The sequence below is a fragment of the Anomaloglossus baeobatrachus genome, chromosome 2, assembly GCF_048569485.1.
Source record: "Anomaloglossus baeobatrachus isolate aAnoBae1 chromosome 2, aAnoBae1.hap1, whole genome shotgun sequence".
Lineage (NCBI taxonomy): Eukaryota > Metazoa > Chordata > Amphibia > Anura > Aromobatidae > Anomaloglossus > Anomaloglossus baeobatrachus.
The window spans coordinates 62,143,032-62,167,921 of record NC_134354.1 but is presented as its reverse complement, the minus strand read 5'-3'; the positions used below and the strand labels follow the sequence as shown (position 1 = coordinate 62,167,921).

The 24,890-nt window shown below is 46.4% G+C and overlaps 1 protein-coding gene across 1 annotated transcript in view; it reads right to left on the bottom strand.

Moving 5' to 3' along the window:
* The window catches only part of BTG3 (BTG anti-proliferation factor 3), a 35,985-nt gene extending 11,459 nt beyond the window's left edge, over nt 1–24,526 (bottom strand). The window contains exons 1-3 of the mRNA XM_075333070.1: nt 24,423–24,526; nt 4,586–4,834; nt 2,824–2,961 (exon numbers count right to left, since the gene is read on the bottom strand). Of these exons, the coding sequence (XP_075189185.1) occupies nt 2,824–2,961; nt 4,586–4,758 (311 nt within the window). The 5' untranslated portion in view covers nt 4,759–4,834; nt 24,423–24,526. The remainder of the gene's footprint in view (nt 1–2,823; nt 2,962–4,585; nt 4,835–24,422) is intronic.
* Nucleotides 24,527–24,890: the final 364 nt, after the last annotated feature.

Sequence of the window (24,890 nt, the reverse complement as noted above, 5' to 3'; positions counted from 1 at the left end):
TTAAAAGCACCTTGTCCTTTACCCAATCCACACTCATTGCTACCTGTATCATGGGGGACAGATTCCTTGTTCCCCCTTGACTGTTGATATAGGCTACTGCTGTGGCGTTTTCTGGCTGAATCCTGATTGGCAACCCTAGAAGTTGGTGCTGCCAATGCAGAAGCAGAAGAGCCAAACTAATCACTCGGAGCTCAAGAATATTGATTGGGAGACCTCTTTCCTAACTGGCCCAAGTTCCCTTGATATAAGATGGCGAAAAACTACCCATCCCCCAAACCGTAGGACAGAACCTGCCATTGAATGGTCAGTACGAGCGACCCAGAGTCAGAAGGGGCGAGATTAACCACCACCTGAGGGGCTGATGGCAAAAAAGGTGAATAGGCCGATCCAGGTACTGGATATGGCATGGCGACTTTTTGGTTGTTTCAAACCAGCCTCTCTCATCCCAGCATCAGCCTCTCTCATCCCAGCATCAGCCTCTCTCATCCCAGCATCAGCCTCTCTCATCCCAGCATCAGCCTCCCCATCGCAGCCTTCCCCAGGATCAGCCTCTCTCCTCCCAGCCTCCTCCAGCACGCCATGCTCCTCTGCCGACACTCACAGATCCGATCGCATACACTCACACACACCCGATCGCATACACTCACACACACCCGATCGCATACACTCACACACACACACACACACACACACACACACACTGACGATATCGCACATACGCGCTTATACTCACAACATCCGGAGATACCACATGCTTCTGGCCATGTGATCCTCCGGCAGGTCCTGGAAGCTCACAACAGCACAGTATCGCCGCCGAGAAGCAAGCGATATCCCAGGATGTTGTGAGTATGTGGATGCGATGTGATGTGTGTGTGATGTGTGTGTGAGAGTGAGTGTGATCTGATGTGTGCTGTTATGTGTGTGCGTGTGGATCTTCCGCCGCTGCAGGACCTTGATGTGCTGGTAACTATGCTACCATGGTTACCAGCGCATCACGTCCCCCACTCGCACGGGAGCCCACACCAGCATACGGCGGCAAGGCCAGCAATGCGAGGGTAAGTGTTGGCTGGGTTGGCGGCGTACGCTGATGTGGGCTCCCGTTGGGTGGGTGGGGTGGGGGGGGTTGTACAGTACTCACCTGGGAGCCGTGACCGTGTCAGTTCGGGGAATGCGCGGGGGGGGGGGGGCAGAGCCAACGTCCATTGCGTGAGGGGGGCGGGGCGTGGCGTGGCCGAGTTGCCAATGCCTGCAGGGTGCCGGGGCGAGAGGCCAATCTGTGGGGGGGGCGGAGCGGCTGGCCAATCCGTGTGGGGGCGCAGCCTGGGCGAGCGGCCAATCGGTGGGGGGGCGGGGCCATGGCGAGCCCAGCGGCCAATCAGCTTTGTGTCACCGTAAGGACACAATTTTGAAGACAGACAGACAGACAGAATAAGGCAATATATATATATATATATATATATATATATATATATATATATATATATATATATATATATATATATATATATATATATATATATATATCTATATTTATTTATATTACACACACACACACATATATATATATATATATGTAAGTATGTGTGTATGTGTAATAAATATATATATATTACACATATATATATTACACATATACGTATACATATATATATACACACATATATATATATATATATATATATATATATATATATATATTTATTTATATTTATTATACACACACACACATACATAATATACATAATATATATATATATATATATATATATATATATATATTATATATATCGTAAGCAATATGGGGGAGAAAAAGGGAAAGGGAAAAGAAAAAAAGACAAAAAATAAGCATAGATATTACCTATATGCCTGGTTTTAGCGATGGGTAATTTTTCATGCCCATTCCCTCTTAGAGGGGTTGCATGATTATTTCAATTAATTACAAATGTGCTGAAAGCATCCTGAATGCACATAGTAATGTAATGACCGGCGAAGCACAAATAACCTCATTTGGAAAGAGCAGTCGTCCGTCATTCTAATCACTTACAGCGTGGAGCTCTAATTCGGAACGTGGCCATTGATGGGGTGGCACTTTAAAAATAAGAACATTGGTGCTTCACTGGTAATATATTGATACACTGATTAAAGCACCGATAAAAAGGGAAAACGCCTCTAATTTCCATAATAGAAAAAAAAAAAAATCCTTCATCAGGCTATGTAATTTAGTCACGTCTCATGTATATGGGTACTACCGCACTCTGGATATTTTGCATGAAAATCCACATGGCAGATCCATTGGATTTCTGGCTCTAAACCCACCTTTCCTGGAGATGCTGTAGCCTTGTCTCAATCTTTCCTCTACCATGTAAAGGTTTTTTTTTTTTGGGGGGAGGGCAGGGGGGTTTCCACCACTCGCCATGAAGTCCGTGTGGGGAGTGGGCCAAGAGGACTCACCGATTTGCTCATTTAGGGTGCATGCACACGCTGAGTATTTGGTTGCAGAAATTTCTGCACCATTTCTGTATCTCTTGGCAGGACAAACAGAGCAAAACCACTTTTTTCTTTAGGAGTTTTTCTTTGTTGCTTTCAATGGTGAAAAATGCAACACAAGACAAGAAAAAAAAAAAAAGACAAAGAATGGACACGCTGCAGATTATTTTCTGCACCAAATCTGCAAGGAAAAAAAAAATGTGCACAAAACTTTAGGTTTCTCATCGATTTTGCTGCATCAGGATTTGTTTGAAGAAAAAAAAAAAAAATGATAAAAACGCACTGTGTGCACACAGCCTTAATCTTTCAGGGCTGTTCGGTTTGGTTATCACTTACCTACAGCACACCTCACAAGGGTCCACCCACAAGGTCATTTCCCAAGGTAACCCCAACTCTTCATACACAAGTCCACTGTTGAAACAGGCTTTCTGGAGATCGGGATCGACACCTTGAAATCTGTTTACACGGATGCATCTGTAACGAGAACCATATAGTGACCCTTATGGAGAAAATGGAATAACACACATTGCATGCTCCTCTGGCTTCTCATGGGATTTTACTCCAGGGCTGGACAATTTATCCAAGTGTTGTAGTGTTAACGTGAGGCTTTATCTGTACAACTACCCTGGGATGTCACCATCCATAAAACCAGGCACCATAGTGCACAACTAATAAACATTGATAAAACAAAAATGAACGCAACCTGGAAACAATCAAGAAGTCTGCTACGGGCCAACTTCAGATGCCAGAGACTATGAACATTTAAAAATGGATGCATGGTGATCTAAAAAAACCCAAAATGCCTGAGCACTGCTACCAGCGTCCCCCGTCAGTCTCTACGTTTCCATTTCCGGAAGGGGATGACTATTCTCGAGGAACGAGACTATTGCGGCTCAAGACAGCTTGGCAGCAGTGGTCATTTCTAAATAAAAATTGGGTTGACCAACCCTTTAAAACAAGAGGACCGACTGGTCATATAACAAGAAACCACAACTTGCAGAACTAAACAAACACATACTAAAGGCTGCTTTACACGCAGCGACATTGAAAGCACCCGCCCCCATCGTTTGTGCGTCACGGGCAAATCGCTGCCCGTGTCGCACAATATCGCTAACACCTCTTACACGTACTTACCTTACTAGCGCTGTGGGCGACGAACAACCTCTTCGTTAAGAGCGAGGTTCGTGCGTCGTCACACAGCGGCCGACCAATAGAAGTGGGAGCGCGGTGACCAGATGCATTAACGACACACCCACCTCGTTGCCGGAGGACGCGGGTAAGCAGTTAGTCGTTCCCGGGGTGTCACACATAGCGATGTGTGCTGCCTCAGGGACGACGAACAACCTGCATCGTCAACAACCGACGAGATTTTGAAAATGAACGACGTGTCAACGATCAACGATTAGGTGAGTATTTTTAATCGTTAACACTTGCTCGAAGCAGTTACACACAACGACGTCGCTAACGAGGCCGGATGTGCGTCACGAATTCCGTGGCCCCAACGAGATCTCGTTAGCGATGTTGTTGCGTGTAAATGGGGCTTAAGAATAACACAAACTGCAGCTTGTTGACAGTTTCCAAATAGAATCCCTTTATTCTCTGGGCTGCACAGTAAGATAAGGATAGGAGTAGAGATGAGGAAACTCGAGGTTCGGTGTTCGTACCACAAACTGAACACAAAAAAAAAAAAGTTTGGGCGTCTTACGTATGCAGACCACTTGCGCGAGCATCGGTGTGCTTGGGAACGCTCGGTGCTCAGCCCACCGCGACCGCTTGCAGTGTTTGATTGGCTCGCAATGGGGGTAAAAACAGCGTGATCGTATGTAGTGTGCACCAAAGAAAAAAATAAATAAAAATGGAAAAACCCAGCCACCCTTCCCAGAAGTGCTGTGTTTATGGCTGGATGCATATAGGCAGAGACCCGGTCTGCCCAATTAGTGAGTTCCATTGGGGTTCAGGTCAAGTCTGGGTCCCAAAATGAACTTTATCTAAAGTCTGGTTACATCCGCTGAACCGAACTTCCACAGTTCCGCTCATCTCTAGATAGGAGTTGTGTTGAAACAATAGCTGGTCAGTTTGTAACTTTGGGCTACATTACCTGTATGCTTGTCCCTTCGCTGGGGTTTCGGGGTACCAGTGATTGACATACTTGTCATGCAGAATCCTGCTCAATTCTTCAGAAAAAATCTCAATCTCCTCTTTCGTTAATTTATTATTATTTTTCAACAGCTTGGAAAGAAAAAACACAACTGCGGAAATTTCGTTCTTCATCTTCTCTTATATGCCAAAAAAAAGGATTACAAAAAATGAAAAGAAAACAAAAAAAGTATAGGACGGGTATAAAGATCTGCAAGAAAAAGAGAAGAGGCAGGAAATGAATGATTCACAGATTTGTCCACTACTCGGATAACTTCTCCTCAATTACAATATTCCCTCACAGAGTTAAAACCTCCTGTAGTTCCTGCCGATGCCGCTACAACTACGTCAACCAGTCAGCGTCCGCTCATGGGCTGCATCACATTCACTACCTTCTCACGTAACTGGCACCCGGAGGGAGTCTGTCACCAACAGTTCTCACTTCTTCTGGGTATCAATTTTGTCTGTAGGACGAGAGAGTGAAGCTCCTACATCCATAGAAGAATATCCCCCTCCACCCTCATTCCCTGCATGAATATTCTAAGACAGGGTGACAGACACCTGCCCACAACCATCACAATGGCCACTCCCAATTCAATGTCTTCTGTTACAGGAGTAAAAGCAGCTCTATAGAGTAGTGTTGAGTGGACCCGGACCGGCAAAATCCGGATCCGCGCGGTTTGAGTGGCAGATCCGATCCCTCCCTCCCTCTCTCCCTCCCTCTCTCTCCCTCACTCTTGACATATGTGGGCCCGGATCGGATCCGGACTTGTCAACCCGCCGTTGATCCGCCGGACCCGGATTATTGACAGTCCGCTCAACTCTAGAAGAGCGACATCCCCGACGGCAAAGAAGTCAATGTACTTGTTGATCACTTTTGCAGTCAACTTGATTCTTGAGATTGAGATATCCTCCATGATACTGTCCCACCGTATATTTGCTTATTTGGCATATCACCTGAGATGTTGTCGTGGAGGGAGATTTGAGAACATAGGATTAGGCTTCTTGGTAATTTGCTTTCTAAGAACCACCATGAAAGCACCGATATTCCTCTCCACCTCTTATGTTTTCCTTGGTGTTAAAGAGAACCTGCCATGGGGGTGGCACGGTGGCTCAGTGGTTAGCACTGCAGTCTTGCAGCGCTGGGGTCCTGGGTTCAAATCCCACCAAGGACACTATCTGCAAGGAGTTTGTATGTTCTCCCCGTGTTTGCGTGGGTTTCCTCCGGGTTCTCCAGTTTCCTCCCACACGCTAAAAACATTCTGATAGGGAACTTAGATTGTGAGCCCCAATGGGGACAGTGTTGCCAATGTATGTAAAGTTCTGTGGAATTAATAGCGCTATATAAATGAATAAATATATCAAAAATTGCTATTAACCTGCAGATATGAGGTTATTATGCAGATTAATAGCATTCCAGAACTGCCTGCCAGGTATACTAAAAGCCCCACTGCTGGGAGGAAAATATCTTTATTCCACCCAGCAGCTCGGGCTTTCAGTCATTGGGCACGGTTTCAGTCTCTGCTCTGCGTACAGTGAGCAGCAGTTGTAACTGCACCTCAGGACTAACAGCTCATTATTTACTGATGCATTGCAGTTGGCTGTCAGTCAGTGCTGGGGTGCAGTTACAGCCGCCGCTCGCTATGCACAGAGCTACTCCGGCCACGCCCTACAACCGAAAGCCCAAGGCTGCCATGAGGAATACAGATCATTTCCCCCTGATAGTCTGGGTTTCAGTGCGGCGGCCGGGCTTTTATAGAATGCTATTATCTTGCAGATTAACCGCTTATCTGCAGGTTAATAGTGTTTTGTTTTTTGTTTTCTTTATTATGACAAGTTCCCTTTAAATTTATTTGGTCTGGTTATTTGGAAAGGCACGGCGGAGTGGAGGTAGGACAAGTAATTTAACCTCTTTGTTTGACCTGTCACCAATTATGTGGTGCCGTCATGGAGGGCGGTTCGAGGAAATAGAGATCCTAATGAAATCTGCGGACACGTATGGGTGGACATATCATATATACATCTATAAACCTCACCTAGATAATGACTAAGGAGCGGAGTTGTGCATCTAGCGACCACCGTCCATGGTAACGGAGACGTCTCAAAGTCCCGGGACTTTCCTACTGCGTCTTCTCCTGGATCCTATCACATTACAGTGCATCGCTGTAAACTCATCTGCCCCTCTCCTGACCATCCGAACATCAAGCCTTCTATTACTGCGTGAGGCGTTTAGTACAGAAACACTATAATCTCATGTTTTACTAGAACCAAATCTATACACATTTCAGCATTATATTTAGAACATGTTATTACCATAAAACCTTTGTTATGTGCATGGCGCTACCGACCTGGCAAGTCTTTTCCAACTACCGGATGCCATATTTGCCTAATCTACCATCCTCTCCCCAACTGAAACAGCGCCCCTCATATCAACGGGCTGTTCCTGGTATTGCAGTATCCACCTAAATGTACAATTTCAGACAGCTCCTGAACACAAGTGGCAAATGTAAAGGTTACATTTCTAAATTCCGACAACCCCATTGGGCAACTAGTGATAGTCCAGGTTTGCGATGAAAGTCTGCAGTCACTATGTGACTGCAGATTTCTAAATCCTCACAGTGCGCCATCAGGATGGTCACAAATAGGCGATTTCCATGCTTCTGGCCACATTCCGACTGGACAAGCACTTTATTATTATTATTATTAATTATTATAGCACCATTGACTCCATGGCGTTTTACATGTGAAAGGGGTATACAAATAGGGACAAGTACAATAATCAAACAATACAAGGCTCAGACTGATAGAGGAGGAGAGAGGACCCTGCCCGCGAGGGCTCACAGTCTACAAGGGATGGGTGAGGATCCAGTAGGTGAGGGTAGAGCTGGTTGTGCGGCGCTACATCAGACTGAGGGTTACGGCAGGTTGTAGGCTTGTCGGAAGAGGTGGGTCTTCAGGTTCATTTTGAAGCTTGTCAAGGTAGGCGAGAGTCTGATATGTTGTGGCAGAGCATTTCAGAGTATGGGGGAGGCACGGGAGAAATCTTGGATGCGATGGTGGGAAGAGGAGATGAGAGGGGAGTAGAGAAGGAGATCTTGTGAGGATCGAAGGTTACGTGCAGGTAAGTACCGGGAGACCAGGTCACAGATGTAGGGAGGAGACAGGTTGTAGATGGCTTTATATGTCATGGTTAGTGACACTAACTTATTGACAGAAGCCGTCTACTCATATGAACATCCACTCTTGTCATTGGGAAAATCCTGACCGTGTGCAATGTGCGTTCGGAGTATTCAGGAGTTTACAGTCACAGACTTTCCTTAGTATTCTGGAAAACCCCTTTAAGGGTGTATACACACACCAAGAAATGCAATGTTCACAGAAGGCTTCGTGGTTATGTGCACAGGGCCTTTGATGTAAATATCAGTGTTGAGCGAGTAGCTAACTATTCGCACTCGCAATACTCATAACAAGTGCTGTCTAATACTCACATTCGTTCCGAATAACATATGCAATGCAAGTCAATGGGGAAAAACTCGCAATGTAACGAGTAACCCGAATTCAGCACCATTTGCTACTTGCACGAATAGTACGGGATTAGGATTATTCGTTCCTTTGCAAGTTTTCCCCCATTGACTTGCATTGCGTTGACTCGTTAGGGGTATAGCGAGTACGAATAGTTAGGTTCTCGCTCAAAGGCCCAGTCACACACAACGACTTACCAGCGATCCTAAAAATGATGCGACCTGATAGGGATCGCAGGTAAGTCGCTGGGAGGTCGCTGGTGAGATGTCACACAGTCAGATCTTACCAACGATGCAGGAACGATACAGGTCGCAGTAGCGACCTGTATAAGGATCTCAGCAGTCACTGTGACCCTGTCACACAGCGTCAAACACAGCGATGGGTCCTGCCCAGCAGGACATCACCTTTGAAGAAAATAGCCTGGACCATTCTGCAATGACTAGAGATCTCACAGCAGGGGCCTAATTGCTGGTAAGTGTCACACCTAACGAGATCGCTAACGGGATCGCAACTGCGGCACAGAAACCGTGACTCAGCTGCGATCTCGCTAGCGATCTCGTTATGTGTGACGGTACCTCAACTCTAGTAAATATCTGAATGCAGATTTCTTTTTATGACTGTCCTATTCATCTGATGTGTCACCAACGATCAAAAGTACACCCTCTGTGAATGAAGAGACTTCAGCTCTGGACCAGTACAAGCAGTGGCTTCTAGTGATGAGCGAATAGTTCAGTACTCAGGGGCTGTTATCGAGCATTTGATGCTTAGATGAGCGCGAGTATAATGGAAGTCATTGGGAAACTCAAGCAATCTTCTGAAAATCTTCCAGAAAATGTTTGGGTTCCCTACTGACTCTCTCTATACTCGGGTACTTGAGTCGCACCCATCTGAGCATCAAAGGCTCATTAAGAGGACCCGAATACCGAACTATTTGCTCATCACTAGTGGTCACACATGCTCAGAAACTCTTCAGTCACACAAGGGACTTTGGTCCCACTACTGTCTTGAGGGGTAAGGTCCCATTGATCAGACAATAAGGTATTTATCATTATAATGTACAGAGGTCAGTTGTATTGCAATATCAAACAAGGGAAAATTGCATAAACCGTGAACATCTAACCTTGATAAACTTACTGCGTCCATACACAAGAGAACACTAAGCTGAAATGGCCGATTTTGGCAATCTCTGCTATTCATGGTTAGCAAATTTTATGTGACAGATCATCCCGCAACTTTTCCCAACAGTCCGCTTAGCAGTATGATAGAGGGACAGCAAAAATGTAATTTATGGTAGATCTTTAATAGCAGATGGCCCCACAACTAGCCGCAGATCACTTTGCAAGGCATGGTCATGATATGGTCAGACGCTTGGGGTGATCACTTTCCACTTTCTATAGGAGCAATGCACTACATTTTATATAGGTAAGCGTTATACATGTGGACAGATCACTTGTATGAATGATTCGACAGTGAACAACTACCTTTGGCCAATCAAAAAATAAAGCTACGTGTAGCCAGCTTTAGTTGTAGCCGTTGAGCAGCAACGGGAGAAAAAAAAAAAAAAAAAAAACTCATTCCCTCATTCCTTGGCCTATACTAAATTGAAAAAAAAAAAAAAAAGTCCAAAATGAAGACCACACTCATCAATAGGAATTGCATGAGTCATCACCCATTGTTCACACGGTCAATAACGGCAAGTCTGTCTCTTAGTAACTCGGCCTTTCCGAGCTACCATCACTCCACGGGTGGTTATAATAGGAGCACATTTTTGGCAACCACCTTTTGCCCCCCAAAAAAAGGTTTCAGGCAAGTGTCTTATTGATGCATTTGTGTCTATACACCCAGACAGCTTCATGAATCAGGGAACTTGGACCCGAGTTTGGGCCAGGGCCTGCATCTGTAATACGGGTGCACAAATGCGTCAGTAATATAATTTTTTTTTAATAAACCAAAGAGCAAGTTCATGTCAGGATCCTCCGTCATCTACGAGCGAATGTGAATGAAGCAGTCTTTATTCATGGCTGCATTCTTCTCGTGTTTTTCATCACGTACATAATTTAGCCTCAGAACATGGAAATTCTCTGACCCAGAGTCACACAAGTTTGCAGTGTAAGACCACAATCGTCGTATGGGACCTACAGGAGCAAATTGCTTCCAGATGCCACGTTCGGAATTACCTTTTTGCTTTGTACACACAAAGCTTAAAAGCAAAAAATAAATACCGGTAATTTAGGGCCTAGCAGCAAATTTGCTCCGAGCTCGTGGGACGACTTGTGTGTTCTAGACGCAATACCGCAGATCACACAATGGATTTTTCAAGTTTCGGTAACAACTAAAGATGGCAAAGTTATGACCGCAGCCAAGCAGTCTTCCAGCTCTCTACAAGTCACAATCCAGCCATAAGGTGGAAAAACCAAGACATGTCCAACAGTCTGGTGGTTTTGAATGAATTGCAAGACAACAAATCTGCTCTACGAGGCTGTAAAATATCATGTTCCTGGCAAATGACCCATCTCAGATTGTACATTACAAAAGGCAAAAGCTACGTGAAGAAAAAACTCCTGCCAGTCAGCAACTGCTCTGTCCCACAACGGTGGTGCAACACAAAAAAAAAAAAATGCAGCAAAACCATAAATCTTTCACCATGATTGTTCCTAGCATGAAATTGTTAAGGCTGCTTTACACCAAACAATCTATCGTGCGATAGATCGTCGGGGTCACGGTTTTTGTGACGCACATCCGGCATCGCTGGCGATGCCGGCCTGTGTGACACCTCCTAGCGACGCAGTATCGCTCACAAATCGTGAGTCGTGTACTGGTCGCTAGGTTCCATAATATCGGTTCTGAAATCGGGCGCCGGTTGTTCATCGTTCCCATGGCATCACACGTCGCTCTGTGTGACACCACGGGAGCGATGAACATCGCGTACCTGCCTCCCGCGTCAGCTGCCGGCTCTATGCGGAAGGAAGGAGGTGGGCGGGATGTTTACATCCTGCTCATCTCCGCCCCTCCGCTTCTATTGGCCGGCGGCCGTGTGACGCCGAACGTCCCTCCCACTCCAGGAAGTGGACGTTCGCCGCCCACAGCGTGGTCGCACGAGAGGTAAGTATGTGTGACGGGGGTTACCGATTTTGTGCGCCACGGGCAACGATTTGCCCGTGACACAAAAAGGACGGGGGCGGGTACGATCGATTGTGAAATCGCACAATCGGTCGTACCGTGTAAAGCAGCCTTTACACTCATTGTGCCTCCACTGACGGGTGTATACGCGTCATGGCCACAGTCTGGGTGGATGCAGTGGTATCTATCCACCATAGGCACCCACTGCAAAAAAAAATAACACTGTTCTACATATATTCAAATGTCAGGTTCACTTATGAAATCAGCTATTTCTTAATGATTTTTGACCTCCTGAATTCAAATCTGACAATTAAAATTTTTAGTTGGCTCTTGTTTCTTCAGCATTCTAACATGCTGTATATAAGAGCCCAGGCCGGGGGTATACCATAAAACACACTTTACAATACTTACCTAATGGTCGCGTTGTGGGCCTAATGGGCGCCTCCTCTTTCGGCCATCTTCGTCCTCTTTCTGAAGCCTGGGTGCATGACGCGGCTACATCATACACACTTGCCGGTCCTGCGCAGGTGCACTACAATACTTTGATCTTCCCTGCGCAGGACCTGAATGCCGGCGAGTGTGGATGACGTCGGACCTGTCATGCACCGCGGCTAGAGAAGAAGGAGAACAAAGATAGCCAAAAGAGGCGCCGCCGACAACGGAGACGCCCATTAGGCCCACAGCGCGAATGTTAGGTAAGTATTCTAAAGTGTTTTTTATGTTATACCCCTGGCCTGGGCTCTTATATACAGTATTCTAAAATGCTGTATATAAGAGCCCGGTGGTGGTGGCCGCAGCTTATAGGCCAAAAAAGTGGTGACAGGTTCCCTTTAATGCATAAAGGATTCAGTACTTTGAAACATTATTATTTTTATAAATATAAAAGATGCAGAATATTTTACATCAATTTCCTGATATTTATTTAGAGGAAACTTAATTCAAATACATAAACCATGTCTAAACACTATTGTGAATTATAAACTATTACAGAAATCGGACTACAAAATTTGGTCCTCATTCAGTGACAACTCCTTCTTGTCTCTTGTTCTCCTGAATAGGATCATCGCCTACAATTGTCCAACAGTAATCTGCGAGCATTGATGGATTCCATTTTCCTTGATATGTCACCATAGCTGCAATATCTTGGTGATCTGTCTCACTGTGCTTTGCTGCTCCACAGTTTGGTGGAACAAAAAAAATCGTCTAGATGCAAATGTACGAAATAAATCTTTAAGGACATGTTACGGCCAAGATCCTTATAGGTTTTGAGGAGATTTTCCACCAACTCCTCATAGTTATCTGCTCTTGAGTTTCCCGCCAAAAAATCAGTTACCACTAATGTGAACGTTACCCATGCAGCCTTTTCCTTGCCCCACAACAAACGAAGAACCTCCTCCTCTTGAAGAAACTTACAAATCTGAGGTCAAGTAAAGTCTCTTTCCATTATCTTCGCTTCACTCAACCTTGAAAATTGAATGCTTTTGTATTTGTATCCAGTTCTTCATTAGCCCCAACGTGACACTCAATGGTGGTAACAAAATATTATGTAGGTGAACAAGTGCTGGATGCAGGACATTTCTTCTCCCCGGCTGCAATGAATTGTCTCTTTTAAAGAATATTCTCTTGCATGACCATTCCACTCACACAGAAAGCAGCATGACTTCATGTATTCATCCTGGAGACCAAGTAAAAGGGCAACCACCTTTAAATCACCACAGAGGGGCCATACGTTTTGGTCATAATTCAGGTATCTTAACAACTGTTTCATGTTGTCATTGGTTTCTTTTATGTGGACGGCATGACCAAGTGGACTTGAAGGTGGCACGTTGCCATTATGCAGCAAGACGGCCTTTAGACTTATTTTGGACAGATCGATGAAGAGCTGGCATTCCTTTGGATTATGAGTTCTCTTCAGAGCTTCCATTAGACTGTTGATGTTGTTGTATTCTACATGATCGTCATCTATGATGAAATATTGGACAAGATCTTTATCAAGGAGCAAAGAAATCCAAACATCGACCGCCAGGAGATTCCGCATCTGTGGCCGGGAATCGAAGAGCTCAACTTAGGGGTACTTCACACACCGCGAGATCGCTACTGAGATGGCTGCTGAGTCTCACGTTTTTTTGTGACGCAGCAGTGACCTCATTAGCGATCTCGCTGTGTATGACACTGAGCAGCGATCTGGCCCATGCTGTGAGATCGCTGCTCGTTACACACAGTGCTGGTTCGTTTTTTATTGTTGCTCTCCCGCTGATAAGCACACATCGCTGTGTGTGACAGCGAGAGAGCAACAATCCTGAATGTGCAGGGAGCAGGAGCCGGCGTCTGACAGCCTGCGGTAAGCTGTAACCAAGGTAAACATCGGGTAACCAAGGTGGTTACCCGATATTTACCTTCGTTACCAGCCTCCGCAGCTCTCACGCTGCCAGTGCCGGCTCCTGCTCCCTGCACACGCTAAACGGTGTGCGCTGGTAACTAAGGTAAACATCAGGTAACCATACCCGATGTTTACGTTAGTTACCAGTGTCCGCAGCTTCCAGACGCCGGCTCCGTGCAAGCGCAGTGTCGCTTGCATGTCGCTGCTGGCTGAGGGCTGGTTACTGGTGAGATCTGCCTGTTTGACAGCTCACCAGCGACCATGTAGCGACGCAGCAGCGATCCTGACCAGGTCAGATCGCTGGTGGGATCGCTGCTGCGTCGCTAAAGTGTGACGGTACCCTTAAGGCCCAGTCTCACACAACGACTTACCAGCGATCCAGAAAACGATGCGACCTGTTAGGGATCGCAGATAAGTCGCTGGGAGGTCGCAGGTGAGATGTCACACAGATCTTACCAGCGATGCAGGAACAATACAGGTGCAGTAGCGACCTGTATAACGATCTCCGCAGTCACTGTGACCCTGTCACACAGCGTCAAACACAGCGATGCGTCCTGCCCAGCAGGACATCGCCTTTGAAGAAAATGGCCTGGACCATTCTGCAATGACTAGAGATCTCACAGCAGGGGCCTGATCGCTGGTAGATGTCACACATAACGAGATCGCTAATGGGATCGCTACTGCGTCACAGAAACCGTAACTCACCTGCGATCTCGCTAGCGATCTCGTTATGTGTGACGGTACCTTTACTCTTGGGGAGATCCAAATCTCTAACAAGATCATTCAGTTCACTTTGTGTTATAATGTGTGATCCACTTAAGATTGCTGACAGTCTGCGCCGTGAGAGGAAGATGCTTTATGACACCAAGAGCCCTCTTCTTCCTCACTTGAATGACTAGACATAGTTTCTAGTGCTTTTGGAACCAGTAGTTTTTCTGTACGGGGTGTATCGCAGGTTTAGATACTGTAAAGTCCACTTCTTCCTTGAAACACTTGTCCTAATTGAGGCACCGTGCAGAAATACCAATTGGTAGTGGGATCAGTGGGCCCTCTCCAGATCATTGGACTGCAAAAAGCCCAGATGGCATACAACCACAGGGCAAGATGTGATGCACATCAATTACAGATGTGAGGAGCCCAACTCCTGTCCTGATTTCCTATTCTGCAGCCAAAATACAGGTTGTAGGCTTTCCATATGATAATCACGTATCACCTTTGTGACGCAAAATGTACCTAAAACTATCCCCTTTGTTAATTTGAGAATGAAACATATCTGAAAACAACAAATAGAAACATGACAATATGCTAAAAACTAAGCTAAGAAATCCTAAAATTGTATACCTTACAGAGTATTTATACAAGAAGGTGATGCAACCAATTAGGATTATGTCATCGTAGCCAAGATGGCCTTTTGATTGGTCACCCCAAGATGATAGAATACTGATGGCTCAATAGACTAAATAGATGATGTAAAGAGAGCTACTAATGCAATAATGATGGTGAAATATTAAAGATGCAATTTTTCTATACACCTGCATGAAAGGCGTCTTAAGTAATCACAATCTCCTCTGGATCTTAAAAATTAGAGTCAATCAGCAAATTTAAGCATCATATTTGTTTTTAGCACCACAAACCTAGGCCTAAGACACACGGCATGAAAATCGGAGCGAGTGCAATGCGATAAAACATCGCATTCCACTCGGACCAATATTACCCTGTGTAATAAATCGCCCTAATTGGACAGAGAAAACAATTGCAGCATGCTGCGGGTGTAATACGATCCTGTTTTCTCTTGCACCCATTCAAGTCTATGGGGCGAGAGAAAAATCGCACTGCACTTGCAGTACACCGGTGTACCGCGAGTGCAGGGCGAGAATGGCAATAGCCGGCTACGGAGGAGAGAGGGAGATAAATCCCTTCCTCCCCTCCGCAGCTGTGGTCCGATCGCAAGATCAGACCTCAGTCGCAGGGACACTTGCATGACAGTCGGCTCCTGCTGTGCTGCCAGCGTGAGCCGAGTGTAATGCGAGGATCGCAGTAGATCTCCGTGTGGCCCCGGCCTTACGGTAAGTTTAACTGCTTATGGCTCTGAACTAATTTGGCTGTAGAACAGTGTAATGCAAAACAATGCCTGATCATTGCATTTCTGCCAGGTTTTTTTGGCATGGACACCTTCCAATTACTGATCTTTTGATTTGTGACAGACTGAAATGATTTGTGCACCTTTTATTACCATTATTGTTTTTGGTTGTTTAGTTTCCTCATTTTTATGCCAGCGACTTTTCTATCAGTTTTAGAAATGCAACTTTAAACAAAAAAAAAAAAAGTCACACAAATGAATAAGTTACACGTGCGTGCCAGTTAAAAATGTGCTGTTTCTTTTGCAAAGCAAGTGGCTTCTTGTGCTAAAAGGTCACACAAACAGAAGCAAAAAAAAAAAGCCCAAAAAAATAAAGAAAAGACAATTTTGGTCTCTCCGCAAAATTCAAAATGCATCAATTTGATGCAAAAAAAAAAAAACTTCAAAAACCCCGCAATTCAGGTCCTAAGCCCTACATGTTTATTATTATCCAGCGCACAAGTAATTCAAATATGACCTAATTATTTTAAGGCTGGAGAACCTCTCTACACTAACTTGGGTTGGTGGCAAGGCGGTGACCACATGGGCAACAAATCTAACAATCTCAGGATATAAAAGAATTGCCTCATGCACAGTTTTGATGAACGGTTGAACTTTTCTACTTCTTTGAGAGCAAGTGAAAAACTTTGCTGAAATATGGTCTATTGTTTGCCATGGGAGGGGAATCTTTTTTTTTTTTCCCCTTCGGCAACACTTTGCTGCTCCATGTTGTCCAAATACTTTTCAAAGTTAAACTCCTCATCTGATGAGGATGAAGAAACGGCAGCAGTAACACTGGCAGGACCCAAGTCCTGAGCTAATTAGACTGAAGATACGGCAGCAGTAGCACTGGCAGGACCCAACACCTCTTGCTCTTGGGCCGTCCTGTAGAGGCTCATCTTAACTGCTACCTCTATCAGAGCTTCTTTCCCTTTAGCGAATGGTTTTCCTGTTTACTCCAGCAGGCCTGAGATGAGTGCAGGCATTCCTTCCTTCCCAGTAGGTTTCTACCCTTATCTCTAGAGGAGGAGCTTCACTACTTATCTTGTAAATAAAGTGTAGCACAGATTAATCTCAACTAAAAGCCTAGATCCTTAGATCAGGAATAGAACAGAAATTTTTAGGACATTTCATAACTTTCCTAAATTCTTGTGAAAAAATATTCAGTATACACTGCATTTAACTACTGTAACCAATGTATTATTTATCTATTTTATATAAACGTCACCAAAACACACACTGACTACAGCACTGTTGGCAACTAATGATGAGTGAGCACTATCACGTTTGGTGCTCATAATAGTGAGCAAACACTACAATGCTCAAGTGCTCTTTACTTGAGTGGAGCAGGTTGGAAGCTCTGAAGTGCTCAACTTGAGTAGCGAGTATAGTAGAAGTCAATGATTAGGCAGTTTGACTCTCCACACACTCACAGCCAGCCAAAAACAGAGCATTTCCGGTGGAGGGCGTTTTGGGTTTTATTTTAACACACTACATCCGAAAATGATTTACCCCCAGTGAGAGCCATTCAGAGACAGCAAGTGGCTCTCACTGGGGTCCTAACTCCTATCATTCACTAGAGAGCCTAGGATTTGTCTTTGATGTTTCACGAACGCCAAATGTGAGCACCAACAATATTGGCAGAGTACTACGCAGCACCCTGATGCTCGATCGAGTAGTGACGAGCACGCTCGTCCATCATTACTGCCAACGTCTCAAACTGCTTGGCTTTCATGTGTATGGGGCGTTCGGTAGAGATAGGCAACCAAACCAGAATTCAACCTCCTGGGTTCAAATGACGTTTTGGACTCACATTTGTGACTTCCAGGTGTTCAGACATGTCCCCAACAGAGCTATAGACTTATCAAACCGTCTAAAACATGCAACTCTTGACTCAGTTTGGTCTTTTTTTTTGGCAATTGTCTTTGAAGTCAATAACAACAGCACAGATTTTTAGGCGTTTGAATGTAACCCCCTACAGAGTCACAAACGTGTGGCTGAAACTTGATGTCCTCATACCCTAAGGTGTCCGAGCCTTCTGATGATTACATCTACACGGAGACTTGACCATTGTAGAATTTTCCGAAAAGGCTAAAACCACTGCAAAGGTTCGCAGATTTTGCTGCAGAAATGCTGTAGAATAATCGCAAAAGTTCATTCCCTGCAATACAAAAGGGTGAAATGATCTGCAGGGAAAATCCATACAATACAGCATAATGTGACAATGTCGGATCCACAGCTCTGGTCACAGAGGATTCAGCTCAGATTTCTGCGGTCACATGTCGGCTGCTTGGAAACAAAGACTGGGAGGACCGCCAAAGTGTCAGTGCCGGTTTGGAGGGGGCAGAAGAAGAGGGGAGTGGGGATTTTTTTGTGTTTTTTTTCTTCTTGCATATATCCATGTCTCATCTTGTCAGTGAAGCACAATGATCTCACGTCACCAGACATGTCATCCACATTGGGTTTGGTTCCAGCAGGCCAGAAACAGGCTCAGGGATTTAAAAGGTCACCCGACAGCCCCGATACACCAGCACCGCCTGAGGCCCAATGTCTCATTCTCCGCAGTGTTTATGCTGTCAGGCTTCTGCTCACAAACCTATTGAAAAGGTTAATTTGTGTGCAGGTTCCTTGTTTTTCATGTGTCATCACTGACAAATACAGGAACCTTTCCAACCAGAAGCAAAACAAGACGTTTTCCAGAGATCAGCGGCGTGACAGACGCTTCTCCTCCAAGTCTGAAAACACAGTCATAAATCCAGGATATTACTCACTGCAAAAACAGGAAGGAGGGAAATGCTCTAATTACTGCATCACTAAAGAGGGTGTGAAGTCCCAGCAGGGTATTACCTACCCACATTGGGTCAACCACCCATCTTGAGAACAAGGTTCTGAAATGCTCCATCAGAAGGGGATGGCAGCGCATGAATGTTGTCCATGGGTCTACAAACAGCAAAGCAAAAAAACTGCCCCGGGAGCTTCATAACATGAGTTTATGGAAGCTGTAGCCTTATATCACAAAGCCAAGCGTCAGATAGAGTGGTGTAAAGTCATCACCACTGGACTGCAGCAGTGTCAATGAATTCTGTGCAGGAACGGATCGCACTTCTCCGACATCTGATGGACGAGTTTGGCGAATGTCAATAGAGAATTAGCTGCCCAAATGCATAGTGCCTGCTGTACAGTTTGGTGGAGGAGGGATAATGTTATGGGCTTATTATCAGGGTTCGACCTCAGCCAGCCGGCCCCCCCCCCCCCCAAGTCATAGTGGAGAGCAGTCTTAAAAAAAGTTATCCAATACATTAACATTGCTTGCCTATCGTTAGGATAGGTCATCAATGTCTGATTGGCCAGGATCCGACACCCCCATGCATCAGCTGTTCTCTGTGACAGCAGCAGGCAGTCGAAAAATGCTCAGTTCCGGAGCTGCTCCATCTTCTGATAGCGGCCAGGTACTGCACAGCCACCTCCCATTCAAATCAACAGGAGGCAGATGTGCAGTACCCGGTTGCTATCAGAAGATGGGGCAGCTCCGGAACAGAGCATATCCGGCTGCCTGCTGCTGCCACCATCGGCACAGAGAACACCTGATCATCGGGTTTGCGGTGTGTCGGACACCAGTGAATCAGACATTGATCACCCATCCTAAAATTAGTCCATCAATGTAAAAGCAGTGGACAACCTCTTTGCTGCCTTGGCACAATGCATTTTGGACAATTGAACTTCCTACTTTGTGGGTATATAGGAAAGTGATTTTTCTGCTCCCCATGACTGTGCTCAGTGCACAAGGTCCACACGGACATAGTTGTGGGGAGGGGGAAGTTTTGTAGAAAAACATGACAGACGGCACAGGGCCCAGACCTCAAACCCATAAAACACTTCGGGATGAACTAGAGCGGAGATTGTGAGCCCGACTGCTCCAACATCAGGGTCTGATCTCATAAATGCTCTTCTGGATAAAGGGCAAAAATTCCCGCAGATTCCTCCAAAATCTTGTAGAAAGTCTTCTCAGAAAAGTGGGAGCTGTTATAGCTGCAGAGGGGCAGATTCCATATTAAAGGGAACCGGTCACCAGATTTGTCCCCTATAAGCTGCAGCCACCACCAGTGAGATCTTACAGTATTCTAGAATGCTGTATATAAGAGCCCAGGCCGCTGTGTAAAACATAAAAAACAGCATTTATTATACTCCCCTAGGGGGCGGTCCGGTCTTATGGGCATTGCTGATCTTGATCCAGGGTCTCATATCTTCATGTGATCACCTTCTTTCCCAATTCCATGTGGATGATGCATCATATGTCATCTACACAGAGGCAGTCATTGCTCTGCTGCGCACACGCACTGCTCTCTACCCTGCTGAAGGCAGAGCAAAGTATTATAGTGCGCATGTCAAAGAACGCCCACGCATGCGCACTACAATGCTTTGATCTGCCTCCAGCAGGGCACAGAAGTGTGCATGCGCAGGAGCGCAATGTCAGACACTGTGTAGATGACGTAGCACGCGTCAATAACATGGAGCTGGAAAGGAGGACGGTGATCGCATGAAGATAGCAGGAGCCAGACTGACACCAGCGACACTCATTGGACCCAACCACCCTGCAAACAAGTATAATAAAAGCTGTTTTCTTTGTTATACACAGCGACCTGGACTCCTATATACAGTGTGACGCCCTGGCAAAACCTGGTAGTCACAGATAGGCCCCCGCATAACACCTTCCCTCACTTAGGTAACACACAGCCGACCTGAAACCCTAGTCACACCCCATTAGGGAAAGATAGGCATACCAGTGGGCGAGACCAGGCGGTTGGACACGCCCACCCTGGGGTCTAGAAAGCCCGGGGCGGGAAAACAAACATTAGTTTTGTAGCTCAAGTTGAGAGGAGTATGGGCTGGAGCTAGGTGTAGCTCCAGCAGAGGAAGCTCAAGTTGAACGGTGCCAGGGTCGGAGCCCTAGTGCCTTTGGCTAGGTGGCAGACGGTGGTCTCCGTCAGCAGGAGACGGGAAGACGGCTCGGCAGATCCGAGGTGGACCGGGACAGGGTTGTAGCCCGCTGCTACCGACATGGAGAACTGACCCGGAAACCGTAGCACAAAGGGGGTACTCTGACCCTGAAGCCAGGACCGAAACCAGCGGCCTAGCTAATTAACCGATTGAGGGCAGGATTATAGGTCCTGTCCCACCCAAAGTCCCTAAAAGAAGACAACAGCCCACCTAGGGATAAGGCCACCGCCAGGGCCCATAGATCCCGCGGGCCAGCGTAGGCCACATCCAGCCGGGAGCAGACTCCTGAGTTCCAGACCAGGCAGTCCACCATTCACAAAGCAAGTGCAGAGGGAAAAGACAGCGACCACCAGCCTGGGTGGGGGACCTAAATGCAACCGGCCGTGGCGGCCGGCCACCAGCACCTTGGCTTACCAAAAGACTCGTGTGATTCATTTGCTGTGAGTAACCAGACATTCCCCTGCTTGCTCAGGCACGCCGGCCCTTGCCATCGCCAAACCCTGCACAATGACACTGGGTCCCGGGGAAACCATCCCGACCCACAGAGGGGTTAACATCCAGCTGCCACTACATCTCCCCCGGGTGCCCAACAACAGCAGCAGTGGTGTCCCACCTCACCATACACCATGGGTGGTGTCACAAACTTAATACGGCCTAGCCCGTACATCTACGTCCCCCCTTTTTATTCGGCCTGTCCGCGAGACCCCCGGGTCCGGAGACCCTCGAGCCACCCACAGAAGGCCCGGATCCGAGCAGCGGCGGGTGCTGGCACGGGGGCGGCACAACAGTATTCTAGAACGCTGTATATAAAAGAGTCCACTGGTGGTGGCCGCAGCTTATGAGGGACAAGCCTGGTGACAGACAGGTTCCCCTTAATGTCTATGGATGCGGAATGTAATGTATAGGTGTCCGGACACTTTTGTCCATGAAGTGTCCATGGGGCCGATCACGTTCCCCTTTGAGTCACTGCTACAGACATTGTTGTAAAAGCTAAAACCTCCTCAGGTAAAAGAGTGACATGATAATACAAGAGGAAAATGAGAGGTTTGGGCCCTCCCGTCTGATCTGTACACTGCCACACATCAGGCAAACAAAAGAAATCTGACTGATCTCCACAGGACAAAGCCGAGCTCACAACGCAAGGCTGCGCCCACCCTTGACCGGTGAAGGTGCCGCTGAGCAATCTCACCTTGCCGGCAGCTGCCATGCTACAAAATAACGTGCAACCAATAAAAAAAACATTCTGGGGTCATCCCACAATCAGGTGATAAATGTAGGAACGATGAGGGCTAAATCACAGGAATGAAGGTCCATTGTCCATGGAGAATGAAGCCATAGTGCACAGTCTGCTTCCCCGTCTGTGGAAGCGGTGGTCATACACGCACTGCGCCTCCGATAACACAGCGCGTACACCGATCATGTGTGTGGTTGTTCATGAGATTACGTCTTTGGATTGGGGCTAGTCAGGAGTTTAGCAAAAAGATTCTCGCTGCCCCAGTCCTCCAATAGCATTTTTAACACCAGGCCGAGTCTGACGGTTGAGGAAGCGAAGATGGACTCAGGTCTGGCTGCCATCTTTTTGGACAGCACTAGTGATAATGTGTGTGTGGTGTATAGTGTGAGAGTGTGAGAGTGCGAGAGTGCGAGAGTGTGAGAGTGTGAGTGTGTGAGAGTGTGAGAGTGTGAGTGTGTGAGTGTGTGAGTGTGTGAGTGTGTGAGTGTGTGAGTGTGTGAGTGTGTGAGTGTGTGAGTGTGTGAGTGTGTGAGTGTGTGAGTGTGTGAGTGCCTGTCACAGATCTGTCCCACCATCCCCACGCGCAGCACCTGGCCGAAGACCATGACAGCAGCCGCAGGGCGAGTTCTCCACTAAACTCATACTTCCGTTTTCATGACTTGTCCATTACCCTGAATCTTTGGGACATTAACCCTGGAACACATACCTGGGCCTCGCAGGCCTGCTAGGTTACTTGTTTTCTATGGTTGCGCGTTCTAGGGATAATCTGCCGAGATGAAGGTTATGATTGATCCCCGCTGTTGCATCCTTCGTGATAACACAACGACACGGTGATCTTGCACTGGATCTTATAATTTAAACTATCATTCACTAAGAAGAGGCTTAAGCGCTGATCAAAATGCATTGAGGAGTTATGGGATCCTGAAGTTTAGGGCGTAAAATATGCAAATATCACATTTAACCAAGGGGAGAGTAAGATTCTTTTCTGTGGGAGTTTACTTTTCCCCTGTACGACGCTGCCCAATCATAAGAAGGCAGCATCATAGAGGGGGGAAAAAAAAGGGCAAAGGCCCTTTAGTGTGATCTGGTGAGATTTTATTGCTTGACCAACCGGAGATCTCCTTACTCCTGTCATTCCAGGAAAAGAGGAGGAGAGCCGCAGTGTACAGTGCCGGAGTCATGATTATTGTGAGAGCAGCTGGATGTACTACAAGTATCGGGACACTCCTATCGGATACAGGCCACGAGTCTCCTTATTCCCCGATACCGGTGCTAGGTCCAGAGCGTTTCATGGGACAAGCGCTACCACCATTATCGTCACAACTCCGGCACTCCACGCTGCAGCGCTCCTCCTCACCATATCACGCTGGTAAATGCCTTTTCTGACCCCTCTGGGGGCTTTTTTACTTCCTCACCTATTAGGTTACTGCTGTCTTATGGATTGAGCGTCAGAAGGAAAAAGTGCCCCCCCCAGAGAAGAATGTCCGCTATCGCCTCTTGTGATTGGCTAAGTAAAAAAAAAAAACCCCACACACTTTCCAAATTTTAAGCAGAAGTATAAAACAGCAGAATGGCTCGAATTTTGGTGCAAATGTATCCTGGATCAAATCCATACACTGACGGCTAGAAGGAATCCAACTTTGGCTACAAAGGCTAAGACGCAGCGCAACCAGTAAAGCCCAGACCTGTTGATTGACAGCTTTAACCCTTTCTTTGTTGCCTAGTGTCTTTCACCCTGGATGCATAAACACTCCTACAGTCTCGCAGGTCGGGTCACCAGCCGTTAGCGCAGCCGGGTACCCCCGAGAAAACACAAAAGGGGGTCACAGCTGATACTTCTACAAGGACTGGGGGGGGGGGGGGGGGGTCTGACAAAGCAAACCCAGCTCCTGGGATCCAGCGGACCCCGATCAGATGGAGACAGATGCCGCAGTGATAGTGAAAAAAGGCAAAGTGCAAACAAAAAGGGGCAAATATTTAGGAAAAAGCAAAACATTAATTATTCTAAATACATTGCATAGAATAAGGGACAGAGGCGGGGGAAATACCAACAGGAGGAAGGGAAAAAACAGAACTTTTATAGTCATAAAAATATTAAAACTCTATAAAATTGAAACAAGTCATGCCCCCCCCCCCCCCCGCCCCCCCCCCCGATCACCAAATAAGTACATTATGCCGGAAAAGAAAGATTATGGGCACAAATACAGGGGTACACACAAAAAATATAAACAAAATAATGCAGTCATTAAGAGGTTAACGTTTTCCCCCTTGGGGCGGGGCCACGATAGCTCGCAATTATCGGGGCAGCTGATTACAGCTTTAGAGGATGAGCCCCTGTCACCTCCCGACTACAGGACACATACAAAGTACCGGTCTGTTCGCCCCTGTCCGGTGCCCGCTCCCCGGAGCCCCCGCACAGCCCTTACCCCAGGCCGCCTTCATGGAGTCCCGCACTTTGCCGCTGACCCGGGACCAGATGATGCTCAGGGGAGACGCTCCCGCCTGCTCTGCCGCGCTCTGACGTCAGCCGCCATCCGGGCAGCATTCCACTGCGGTTTTACTTTCCCACCGCTAGATGCCGCTGTGGCGCCACAAACTTTCCACCAATCAGCTCGATGAGGAAGTCAACGACGCTGCCGCCATTTTTATTGTGGGCAGAATATTCACAAACTGGAAATTCTGGTGACAAACTGCACTTGGTGTTTATAGGGATAAATAATGGAAAGTGACACCCCACCCCGAGGAATTAATTGTGTGTGTGTATATTTTATATATATATATATATATATATATATATATATATATATATATATATATATATATATATATATATATATATAAAAAAATCAGTACAGACCAAAAGTTTGGACACACCTCATTCAAAGAGTTTTCTT